General features: G+C 34.0%; 3 protein-coding genes across 4 annotated transcripts; 2 read left to right on the top strand and 1 right to left on the bottom strand.

Moving 5' to 3' along the window:
• The first annotated feature begins 174 nt into the window (after positions 1 to 174).
• On the top strand, positions 175 to 3,170 carry LOC110815904 (large ribosomal subunit protein uL14x/uL14z/uL14y-like). Its single transcript, XM_022043881.2, has 4 exons — positions 175 to 331; positions 1,079 to 1,363; positions 2,718 to 2,759; positions 2,891 to 3,170. The coding sequence occupies exons 1-4, from the start codon at positions 319 to 321 to the stop codon at positions 2,971 to 2,973; spliced, it is 423 nt and encodes a 140-aa protein (XP_021899573.1). The 5' UTR covers positions 175 to 318; the 3' UTR covers positions 2,974 to 3,170.
• A 1,707-nt stretch (positions 3,171 to 4,877) lies between these two features.
• RD20 (Caleosin-related family protein) lies at positions 4,878 to 7,239 on the bottom strand. 2 transcript variants are annotated; one of them, XM_088215286.1, is made up of 6 exons: positions 7,002 to 7,239; positions 5,872 to 6,021; positions 5,688 to 5,773; positions 5,508 to 5,602; positions 5,279 to 5,415; positions 4,878 to 5,195 (listed from the first exon to the last, which is right to left on the bottom strand). In XM_088215286.1, exons 1-6 carry the CDS (start codon positions 7,150 to 7,152, stop codon positions 5,116 to 5,118), a joined length of 699 nt encoding a protein of 232 aa, XP_088071412.1. In that variant the 5' UTR covers positions 7,153 to 7,239; the 3' UTR covers positions 4,878 to 5,115. The 2 variants fall into 2 exon arrangements, with proteins under 2 accessions (XP_088071412.1, XP_021899558.2); XM_022043866.2 differs by having other exon boundaries at positions 5,290 to 5,415; positions 7,002 to 7,235.
• Positions 7,240 to 7,727: 488 nt separating this feature from the next.
• LSP1 (Eukaryotic initiation factor 4E protein) lies at positions 7,728 to 11,086 on the top strand. Its single transcript, XM_022043907.2, has 5 exons — positions 7,728 to 7,989; positions 9,008 to 9,176; positions 9,309 to 9,437; positions 10,509 to 10,574; positions 10,664 to 11,086. Exons 1-5 carry the CDS (start codon positions 7,787 to 7,789, stop codon positions 10,715 to 10,717), a joined length of 621 nt encoding a protein of 206 aa, XP_021899599.1. The 5' UTR covers positions 7,728 to 7,786; the 3' UTR covers positions 10,718 to 11,086.
• Positions 11,087 to 12,027: the final 941 nt, after the last annotated feature.

Here is a 12,027-nt window from a genome sequence, read left to right as displayed (position 1 = left end):
TAAAAATATTATATGACATCTTTTGCTACACATATATGTATTATTATTATTATTAATTCAAAATCAATTGTAAAATTCAACGTACTAAAAGTATGTCAAAGTCCAGGTATAACAGAAATAAGGCGGCGGCCCAGATTTATGGAAGGTCTATGGAGAAGCGGGCCCAGTAGGATATATGCGGTATATTATGAAACGATGATGGTGTTTATTGCCATATAGTTTAATATCTTCCAGTAAACCCCATAACCCTAGGCAGCCGTCTATAAGTAGAGAAAAACCCTAAACGTTGCATTCCGGGTTTCTCTTCAGCAGTCAAAAATGTCGAAGCGAGGTTAGTTTGTTTCTATGTTTTCTCTATTTCGTTTCTCGCATTCTGAAATCTAGGTTTCTGTCTTAATTTTGGTTCTCTTCTCTAGAAAGTAAAGTAAATAATGCGTGGAAATTTCAGATCTCTTGACTGTCCGGTTTGTAGTTAGATCTCTAAAAGCTTAGTCGTCTAACACGATCAGTTTGGTTCAGTTGTATATGCCGCTACTCCTTTTATTTATTCTTGTTGTTTAAGTTTCACATTTGATCAATCAGAGAGTTATGTTATATTTGGATATGATTGTAGAGTGGGTCATCCTTTTGGTTGAAGGAACGAAATGGACATGCTTATTTGAGTTTAAAGGTTATAGTGCCGAAGTCTTATTAATTATTTGTGCTCTCTTTATCGAATCAACTTTTGTTTTCTATGTGAACACTCCGGGAATTTTGTGAGCCTTTCTACCTGTAGTTTTTTTTTAAATGATTCTTTTATTTCAATTATGGAACCTGAAGATAATATATTACCAATAAAGATTTCTTGTTTAGCGTCTAATAACATATTTTGGGAAGATAAGACTCAAAGTCCTGGAGCATATATATCTTTAACTGAATATGTTAGTTGGAGATTGAATCACTTTTTTAGTAGACCTACTTAAAAAACGAAGAAACTATCTTCATGCATGTGGTTCCCTTCTGAGAACTGAGATATGTTTAACATTGTTTAGCATAGTTAATAATTGGTAAGTTTTTAATTTTTTTCTTATTTTCTTAGGACGCGGTGGATCTGCTGGTAACAAGTTCAGGATGTCACTGGGTCTGCCAGTGGCAGCCACTGTAAATTGTGCTGATAACACTGGTGCAAAGAATCTGTACATCATTTCAGTTAAAGGTATCAAGGGTCGTCTGAATAGATTGCCTTCTGCTTGTGTTGGTGATATGGTGATGGCAACTGTCAAGAAGGGAAAGCCTGATCTCAGGAAGAAGGTGTTGCCTGCTGTCATTGTGAGGCAGCGCAAGCCATGGCGCAGAAAGGATGGCGTCTACATGTACTTTGAAGGTCTATTCTAAATGTCCAATCTTTTATTCTCTTAAAGAGGCATTGCTGCTGTTAAAATGTCATGAATAGTTTTGTTTGTTAACTTATGATTTTGAATTATATCTTTCCATTCTTCATGGTTTTATGATTGGTGTTTGATTCTTTCTTCATATCCTGCTGTCTTGGGTATCTGGTGCACTGAAATTACTTGTCAAATGATGTCATGTTTTAAAAATTTGCCCTTGTGTCTTGTGGTTATATATTCATGCTGTTCTTTACCATTTACATTAATATGATCTTTCTAACAATAACCTTGAATGTTTGTGATTTGCTTTTCTTAGCATGTTACGGAATTGGTTAGTGTCATGCAACTAGTTGTGGCTGGTTAAGCTGTGTCATTATGTGTGCATATTCCTGTAATTTTGTGGGTTTGTGTCTGCACTGTGATTTGATGCTTTTTGAGACCAGCTAGATTATGGTCGAAATTATCTATCAAGTGAGATCTTGATATGCTGGCAATGCATTTTTCCCAATATTTTATTTCTTACTTTTTCTTTAAACAGTGGTCCTTGATATGCTGGTGATGTAGTGTGGATGATTTTTATTTGAGGTTCTTCTGCACGTCCCATACCCAGCTAGAGTGATATTACCAACTTTCCCTTCGTCGGATGTTAACTAATGTTACCATTCCTGTCACGGTTGGGATATTTCACTTTTTGGAGAATATTAAATGTAGCTTCCTTATTCACATAAGTTGATGTAGTGCTGTTTCCAAACTAACCTTATTTATGATTGTACTTGTGTTACCATTCTTGTCAGGTTGCAAAGCTTTGGTGTTGTTCAGCCTTGCTTGTCCTTCACCCATCTCCTTACATAAATATGTAATTTGTCATGTTCATAGTTGGCCTAACATTGATCAGAATGGTTAGAGATTTTGATTTTTTTAGCATGATTTAGGTCTTTGAAAATCTGTTTGTCTGACCAGACATTAGTCAGGTGTCCACCTCAATATTTAGTGGTTGATACTGTTACAAGTCTGGAACAGTGAATGTGTCCATCGTTACAGGTGTGTTTTTGCTTTTTGTGCTCACATCTGCTCCATTAGGACCCTACATTTCTGCTAGTCTATTAGTTTCAGTGATTGTGTTGTCTATTTCTTCGTGCACAGGTCCCCATCTCAGAACCTGAAGGAGATGGGAGAAGATGCCTATCCTTGTTTTGCTTTTATCTGTTCTGTTGCAATCAGTTATTTCTGATAAGTGTGATTGATGTTCATTAATTTATTGGTACTAAATATATATGGAAGGGACAATTGCTGACACTCCAAGGTAAAGTCAATAAAGTCTCTAACAGAATTTTTAATTTGATGTTACAGATAATGCTGGTGTTATCGTAAACCCAAAGGGAGAAATGAAAGGTATGTCTCATGCAAAATACTTATCACTATGCACTCAGTTATTGGTTTTTTAATTCTAGATTGCAGTCAATTGTACAGGATGAAGTCTTTTCCATGTTGCTTTGCCAAATGCTCTTTATTCGTTGTTTTAGGTTCTGCCATCACTGGCCCTATTGGAAAGGAGTGTGCAGATCTGTGGCCTAGGATTGCAAGTGCAGCCAATGCAATTGTTTGAGATTGTTCTTCTCCTTTTTTGAGTTCAGCAAGTTGTTAGCGCTTCTTAATTCACATTTAGACGTAGTTCATCTACCATGAATATTGGAATACTGCTTGGAGGTTTTGATTATGAGGATATTCATTTTTGGTTAATGGTTTTGATGTCAGAATTTGAAGATCATATGGTTAATAGAATTGAACTTTATGGTTGTGGAAGTGGCAAGGAGATGAATTAGTTAAATTGAAATGGTTTTTGATTTGTTTACCTTTTGCTCGTCTTTGTAAGGGTTGATCCCTTGTGCCATTTTTGGACGAGCCAATTCCCAATAGCAGTTGGTGGGATTCCTCCAAGTGTTAAGACAATAAGGTCCTAGCTATCTTACAAGTACTCAGTGAATAATTATAATAATGTATTGTGGGTGCGAATAATTGTAATTGTAATCGTATGCCTTAAACCCGTGTCCTAAATAGAAGACTTTATTCAGTCTAGAGGGTAGAGACCATGAAGTTCAGCGGAAACTAATACAGATGATGAATGCTGCTGATGAATATCCAAAACGAAGTTGTTAAGTTACTAAAATCTGCTGGGGGCGTACCACCCCCAAAGATGAATACTGATGATGAATATCCAAAACGAAGTTGTTGAAGTTACTAAAATCTGCTGGGGGCATGCCTCCAGATTGGGGGAAGCTGCTGTAGGAGCAAACCATAAGTAGACTTAAGTAATTAGGCGGTCTTCTCCTTGTCATTGTTCAGTTTGGCAGAGTATTCAGACAAGCTTTGCCAATCTGCAGTCATTCAAATATCAATGCCCATAATCTCTGTTGATTTTTTGTTAATGGAGCACACTAAAACTGGAAGCAAAATTTCAAGATAAAACCGACTAGCTAGAGAAGTCGATTTGGAAATGAAAACAGGGTACCCATCTGGCTTTTCGCATGCTTGATATTCTAAAATTCCAAGAGCATTTCCAGCAACGAACCCTTCGCTTTCTTCCATCAGCTAGCTGGGTTGTGCGGGAGAACTAATGGGTGAAGATAATGATTACAAAATGGGCTTGGAAGTCCAATTTGGGCCAGGCTACAAATTTAAATCTTTTCTGGTGAGTTTACTCCTTTTTTTTTATATGTTTTGTTTTGCTTTTTTATTATTTTTCTTTAGAGTCATTATTTGAATTAAACAATTGAGTGGTTATTTGAGTGTTGAAAAAGCATCATTAGCTAATATAATGGAATTAAATTTGATCTTAACTCGTAGTTAAGAAAGACATTTTATACCCATTGATCTGAGTATAAAGCACTTAATTTCTTACATGCAAAATAATTTTTAGGGAGGTTTAAACACAAAAAAAAGTAGAAATTATTTATACCCATTGATTTTTTCATAATAAAAAACACACATTCAACTAATTACTCTAAATTTTAACTACTACAACTTATACACGCAAGGTGATTGCTTTACACTTTTATACATTAAATTAATATATAAATTTTATTTTTTATATATTAATTTTATAATGAATAAAATTAATAATAATAAAAATTTAAAATTATAAATAGATAATAATAATTTTTAAATTATACGTTAAATATTTTCTATTTGCATTGATTTTAAAAATTATTTTTATTTTTATTTACAGTACAACACGCATATTCTTTCAACTACAAAATTTTTCAGATATAGATATATTTTTTAATTTAATACGAACATAATCTTCCATTCAATTTTAATTACTTATACTTCAAAATCCCATCACTTACCTCTCAAAGGGAAGCCTAAATCAATTTCTTTTTTTTTTTTTTTTAATACAAAAAGAGAATACATATTCAGTTACCCCAAAAAAGGGCAAGTACATATATAAAATTATATTTCTTTCATAAAAGCACTTTTGCAGAGAAAGAAGTAGAACGGCAGAACAGTTCCTTTCCTACCAAACTACGAATTTATTTACTGGGGTAAACACCTGAAACACTAATTAAACTGTACTAATTTTGAGTTGACCCAGGACTGCCCGACTCCCATACATTACAAATATATATATACATACACACACAAACACATATATAATAGAGGACGCAAGCTGGTATTTAGCCCATTTTATCTTCATCACCATATTGCATTTTGGCACAATACTCAAACAAACTACCATCAAAACATCTCCTCACTGCTTCCTTTGACAGCATTCCCTCCTCATCCCTTGCAAGCATGTATAATACACCCCACTCCAACTTGCTTGCAACCCTAATTCAGAAATTCCCAACAACAAAGTTAAATCAACTTTATAATAATCCCGCAATGCAATTCAATCCATAAATGTAAATTACACTGAACAAACCAGCCAAAGATGTCGAAGGCCACTCGACTTCCCTCCGTCATGTTCCATAGTTCTCCTAGAGTCAACTTGTCTGGCACGGTATGTGCATATTTGCTAAACATGTTCTCAAGATTGGCCGGTGTATACCTGCAACTCCTCCCATGTTTATATTAATAATATTAACACATGTTTGTCCCATAAACTTCGCTGGTAAAAGTACTAAGTTCGTATGTATTTACCTTCCTTCGGTGTCATAAACGTTGGAGTCACTTCCGTGCTTCGCTTTGTGTATGTTGTGTATGTATATAGGGAAAAAAGGGGAAGGTATCCACCCCTATAAACTCAACCAAAACCCAATACTTTTCACATCATCTATCAAGAAATCTAAGTTAAAAATATTAGAGATCATGTATACTTACAGGGAGAGTGGCATAGCTCAATGCCATGTTGATAACAGTGGCCATGATAAGAGAGGCAAGTACGTTGAAACCAATTAAGCGTAACCCTGAGAAAAAAATTACTTAAAATCTATATACAATTGAACTTCAACGACTAAAAAAATTAAAGGGATTTACAGGTCGAGATAATGATATATTTATATACCCGTGAATGTCTCCCAAGGGTAAACAATGCCATTATCATCTTGGTCGAAGAAGGCAACATGCTGTTGAAGGACACTCAAACCCTCATGCCTGTGGCCTGGTGTTCCAGTTGGATGGTCCCTGTCAGGAGCTTGCAACGCTCTTGGCATATCTAGTTAGATGAACACCAAAACAATTTACCTTATATTCGCCTTTTCAAGTCTTGGAAAAAAAAAAAAATCCTTAATTTAGGACATAAAAAAACCCACTAAGACTATGTTTGAAGCCAATGACAAATTCACATTTAACTTTGAGATAATAACTTCCAAACCATAAAGATTGATCTTCTGAAAACGTTTTTACAATTACTGCCATAATATATTTCAATTTCATTGGAATAATCTCATTAAAAAAAAAAATCAACATTTCATAATTAAACTAGCATAACTTTCACATGAATTCCAACAAATAGAATTTAGTTACATGTTTAAGCTCTCCATACGTATTCTATTATAGTTAAATAGAATTTCTAATATTGCAGTTCTTGCTCTGAATACTGAAACAAATATAAAGATTTTTGTCGCAGCGATGACATATTAACCTGCTAAATATAGTATAACATTTTTAGAAAATTAAAAAACAAGTGTGATGACAATGTCACATTGTTGTATCTCTACCGCCTCCATATACACTATATACTACAAGAGTCAAGCAATTGTTGGTCAAGCAATCACTAATGACATACCTTGTTCCAATCAAAATTTAATTATGTTCTTATTTCAGGGTTTAGGTGCACAAGAGTATAAAAAGTCTTGTAATTAGTATCTAAACATAATTGTTAACATTGTAATTTAATATTGTAATACAACCATGATAGCACCTTCTAATTCATCAAAAAAAATATAATATTCGCAGTTACATTCTTCAACCCATATGATTTTCTAATTATGAGTGTAAATATACTTAATTAGATATTCAGAAATTTTTTAAACTAAAAAATGCCTCTAGATATCCAAAACTTCAAAAAATGTTCGAAGCCTAGGTACTAAAAAGTCCATAAACACTCTTGAGTATTCGAAGAAATCCGAACATCCCCTAATCACTATATATATATATATATATAGGTATAGAGATAGAGGTAGAAAGACTTACAAGGTTTTGGGAGGTGATCTTCCAAATTATCTTTTATAACAGGTCTGTCGTAAGTGACAGGTGCATAAGGAGCCTCTGTAGCTAATGCATCTCTCTCCTCTACCACCTCCATTGCTGTTTCTCCCTCTCTATCTCCGATTTTTCTTTTCATCTAATTTTCAGAACATTCCAATATGTACTTACATATGCACATACAGCTTCCATCTCTTTGATCTACTACATATTTTGTCGCTAAATATAAAAGTAAAACCAATCTTCTTTCTTGGGTTCCTTCGTGGCAGCCATGCAAAGCGTGAGGCTTGAAGCTGGCATGCGGTGGAATCACCACCTGCCCTTACGTGAGTATTTTACTCACGTTTTCCGCTTCTTGTGCATATAAACTAAGGAAAATAATTAATTTCTTGTTTTTGTAGAAGATTAATTATCATTCTTATTAATTAAGGTGTTGTAGAAATTTTTTTTTTCTCGCCATTAATTTGAAAAATTAATTATTCTCTACCAAATCTAATTTCCAGTCAAAAATCTGACCCGACTTAATTTGTGTATATTAAATTAAAATAGTATTATACGCATACATTAATATATACTATTTAATTGAAAAATATATTATATATAATTAAGTTGGGTTGAGATGAATAATCTAATGATGGGCCTAAATTACCCAATTTTTGGCCCACTAAAATAAATTCCTTAAAATGGGCCGACAGAAAGCTAATATAGAACGTTCTCTCCTTTCTCACTCGACAGTTCTGAGACAGAAAACACGTAAACAAAAGGAAAGCGTAATGGCGAGTGAGGTAGCGATGGAGGGGAGCACCGTAGCGGCGGCGGGGACAACAGATGCACCCGTTCCAACAGATAAGCAGCCCCATAAGCTCGATAAGAAGTGGACTTTCTGGTTCGATAACCAATCTAAGAAACATGGCGCCGCTTGGGGCTCCTCTCTCCGTAAAGTTTTTACCTTTGACACCGTCGAAGAATTCTGGAGGTTTGCTACGTACCTTCCTCCTCCTCCTCATCTTTGTGTTCATAACTCTTATCATTCTGTATTTATGTAATTTGTTTGGTGTGTATGCAATTTGATCTGTTAGGTACTTAGGTTTCTTCTTGATTTTTTTTTTCCGATCTGTTCGCTGCTCTCTATTTTTTATTCGTTAATAATTCCTTTATCTTCAGATATTTATTAAATTACATCTTTCTGCTTTTTTTTTTTATAATTCCATTTTAGTAACTGGAACTTTTTAAGTTGGTGGTATGTTAATGTTCTTGGCATTCCATGTTTCTTTCCTTTTTAGTTGCCTGGAGCGTCCTTGCAAAATTAAATGCCTTAGGGTGTCTTTAAATAAATGAATTCCACCAAAAAAATTGTGAATTTTCGTTATAGTCATAATTTTTTTAGTTAGAGGTGTTCTAAATATGAAGATTTTAGTTTCAATTTAATTTTAAGTTGACTTGAAATAATGAATTTCAGATTTTATTGAAATTGATAGAAGTTGAAAACTAATTATGGCCGGTTGAAAGGAAAGCAGCTATGAACATATACTTCAAATACAAACTAGAATTATACAATACCAGTATACCACCAATTCACTACTATGTTATAAAATATCTTACAAAATGGTTTCTTACAAAATATAAGAAGTCATATATAAATCATTTCCTTATGGAATTCATTTGAAAATAAAATAAATTTTGTTGTTTCATTTTCTCCAAACGTGGCCTTATTTCTGTTTCTCACATTGTTATGAATCTGTAACTATCATCAATTGAATGAGTGGTTGATAGTGGGCATTGCTCATTATTTTGTCTAGCCATCTCTGGGCTGATTGGTTGAAAAGGTGCAGCTTAAATGTCTTACTTTTGTTGTCTACTAACCTGCATTCTGGTCATGCTTTGACAAGTTTTCGTATATTCCTCTTTATAAACACTTCTTTTGAAGAGAAATCTAAATTAGACTTGCTTAATCTAACAGGGTAATCTCTCTTTATATAATTGATATTCTGCAGTTTGTACGAAAATATATTCAAGCCCAGCAAGTTGCTTTCAAATGCTGACTTCCACTTGTTCAAAGCTGGAGTTGAGCCCAAATGGGAGGATCCTGAGTGCGCTAATGGGGGGAAATGGACTGTTATCTGTAGCAGAAAGGCAATCCTTGATATCATGTGGCTTGAAACTGTAAAATTCTTTACCTGTCTGATTATTTTGTTTCTGTAAAAAATTAATGTGCAAAATGCAAGTTCTTGGTCTTACTTCCGCGATAACTAATGTCCATTTTTAATGATTTATGAATTCTCTTCATTTGGGTAGTTGATGGCTTTAATTGGAGAGCAATTTGATGAGGCAGACGAAATTTGTGGTGTGGTTGCTAGCGTACGCCAGCAAAGGCAGGACAAAATCTCATTGTGGACTAAGACAGCAGCAAATGAGGCTGCGCAGGTCTAATTTCTTACTAATTTGATACCTGGTACTGAAGTTTGTTGTTTAATACGAGCATTTTTTTAAATCCTAGAAGTTATTCCAATCTGCAAAGCTAACTCAATTTTGATCCCTTGAAACTGTTGATTTTTATTAGAGGCAAACCTGGATAACTACTAGGTTCTTCCTGGCCTTGATTTGACATTTTGATATCTGGAAGCTATATGCTTGTTGATTTCCGAATTGTAGATTACATGTTCTAATATGGTACTTTTGCCCCTCCCCCTACTGTGCATGGAAATGCTGGTGGAAATTTTAAGAGAAGCAAATCCTAAAGAAGCCATTGTTGAAAATTTTTATAACACAGGATTAAATGAGAAGGGAGCTTTTGTGTGAGCTTTAGTTATGATGAAAATTTCAGATAAATACAAAAGGATCCTACAAGGGAGTGACTGTGTGTTTTGTGGTTATGTTGATGGAAAGATTTATACTTACCAACTTATGAAGGTCTTGAACCAGTTTGACATATAGGACTCAAAACCTCTGCCGATGAGCTCTTCAGCTGCTTTTTTAGAGGGATTATGGATTTTTGTTTCCAGGGACATCTAAGATCTCAATGCTATAACTAGTCTTTGTTGCTTTACTTATCCAAATAGATTTTACCGGTTTTGTTTGTTGTAATTTTAAAACTAAGGGTTCTAAGTTGTGGGTTGAGAAAGAGAGTGGGTTATTTATTTGATTTTTAGTCACCAGAAACACTGACAATAAAGCAATAGTCTTCAAATCCCCCAAAAAGAAGATTGATTTATATTGACAAATAATTTGATGTTTAAATGAGTAAATTGATATTTCCTCTGTTAATTTGCTTGTATATCATTGCTCCAACTAGTTTTGGGTTGCTGACATTTGGGAAGCTAATCTCTATGCCAGTGCTATTACTTCTGATTCCCTGATGCAAATGGTGTCATTATATTATTTATATTTTCGTAAATGCACAACATCGGACGCCTTCAGTATGTCTGTCTCTTGCTTCTAAATATTACCTGGTACCCACTTGAATCCTCAGACATTTGTATGAACCATGTTGTGCAGATGAGTATTGGGAGGAAATGGAAGGAGATCCTCAATATCACCGATCAGATCACTTACAGCTTCCATGTAATTTTTCATTTTTAAGGGTTTTGTTGATTATGGGTCTGTTGCCTCTTGCTTTGCTTCTCATATTCTCATTATTCGGTGTATTTCAGGATGATTCTAGAAGGGAAAGATCTGGAAAGCAAAAAAGTCGATACAATGTGTAACCTCCGGGTAATTTCGTGTGGCAAGTTGTAGGGAGGAGCAAGAACTTGGTTGAGAAGGAATCAATTAGCTCGATTTTGTGATCTGTTTGCCCTAGATGCCCAGATAATCAAAATATTTTTTTGCATTTAAAATGATGTTTGGATGTAACACTATAATCTTACAAAATCAGCACATTCATAGATTTTTAGCAGTTGCATTATATTTTATTTCAGCCTTTTGCTTTTACTTCACTGAGTCATCTAAAGTCGGCAACTTTCTACTTAGAACTCTGCATTTTGCTGTAAGGTTGATTCTGAATCCCATTTGTTTATGAGACAATTCACTTGTCATATATGTTACTCATAGCTTGTCAGCTGTTACTGTTGGTATTGAGAGCTTCCCAGGCTGTTAAAATAATTTTTTAGTAAAATATTTTCATTAAATAATAATGAAAGTAATTCTAAAAAGTGTTATTATTTTGAATAACTGTTTCTTACTAAGTAAGTATTAATTAAATTATTTGTTTTTTAATCTTAAAAGATGCATCTCTTCGTTCCTCTCCTCATTCTCCTCAAACTTCATTGTATGATGCCATCTTCTCTGGTTCTCCAGCCTACTACTGAGCATCTCCACCAGAAGATGAGTTCTTCGGGTTATAAGTACTTGCCATCAGGATTATGGGAATCTCTCCAGCCTCCATAACATTTTGATGCCTCTCCTATTGGTCTCCTTTTTGCTCGCTATTTTACACGAAGGCTGTGTCTTTTCTAGCTCCACTGTATTATTGTCGCATTGGTGATGGTGAAGAATCTATCTTTTGTAACTTAAACACAGTTTCCATCTCTTAGAGACGTTGGGCGGTGCAAAATGGATTTTCATTACAGGCAACAAGACATCCATAGGAACACCCTAATCGGGTTAGGGTTTCAAGGAAGAAGAACTAAAATCAGTTTATGTGTTTTTATATGTTGAAAGTAGATTTTAATTTTTGTTCAAATAGGATTTTTATTATTTAGTATTTTGATCTAAAGTACTTGACATTACAAAATCTGTAGCTAAAAATTAGGTCATCTTTGTCCCTCCAATTTTCTTTCATTTTTCTTGTCTACATTTGAGACTAAATTTAGAACAAAGTACTGAATTTTGAATTGGAATTTTAATTTTTCAGATTAGAATTCAAATTTGAATTATATATATATATATATTGTAGAAATTAAGATGCCTAAAATGAAATAATATTTTTTTAAAAAAAAATTGTTGAAAAAATATTTATATATGTATCATGTTTTATTATAGAAAACTAAAAATTATTGGAAATATGTAAGATAGC

This window comes from Carica papaya, chromosome 3 (genome assembly GCF_054855325.1).
Source record: "Carica papaya isolate Zhongbai chromosome 3, ASM5485532v1, whole genome shotgun sequence".
Lineage (NCBI taxonomy): Eukaryota > Viridiplantae > Streptophyta > Magnoliopsida > Brassicales > Caricaceae > Carica > Carica papaya.
The sequence above is the reverse complement of the archived record's forward strand: the minus strand, read 5'-3'. Positions and strand labels throughout refer to the sequence as shown.

Coding starts and splice junctions, on each gene's coding strand:
- LOC110815904 (XM_022043881.2), top strand. Junction 1,364..2,717: donor CGTCTACATGTACTTTGAAG/GTCTATTCTAAA, acceptor TTGATGTTACAG/ATAATGCTGGTGTTATCGTA. Junction 2,760..2,890: donor CCCAAAGGGAGAAATGAAAG/GTATGTCTCATG, acceptor TCGTTGTTTTAG/GTTCTGCCATCACTGGCCCT.
- RD20 (XM_022043866.2), bottom strand. CDS start 7,152: ATGAAAAGAAAAATCGGAGATAGAGAGGGAGAAACAGCAATGGAGGTG. Junction 6,022..7,001: donor AGATCACCTCCCAAAACCTT/GTAAGTCTTTCT, acceptor TCATCTAACTAG/ATATGCCAAGAGCGTTGCAA. Junction 5,416..5,507: donor GTTTATGACACCGAAGGAAG/GTAAATACATAC, acceptor GAGGAGTTGCAG/GTATACACCGGCCAATCTTG.
- LSP1 (XM_022043907.2), top strand. CDS start 7,787: ATGGCGAGTGAGGTAGCGATGGAGGGGAGCACCGTAGCGGCGGCGGGG. Junction 7,990..9,007: donor ACCGTCGAAGAATTCTGGAG/GTTTGCTACGTA, acceptor GATATTCTGCAG/TTTGTACGAAAATATATTCA. Junction 10,575..10,663: donor AGATCACTTACAGCTTCCAT/GTAATTTTTCAT, acceptor GGTGTATTTCAG/GATGATTCTAGAAGGGAAAG.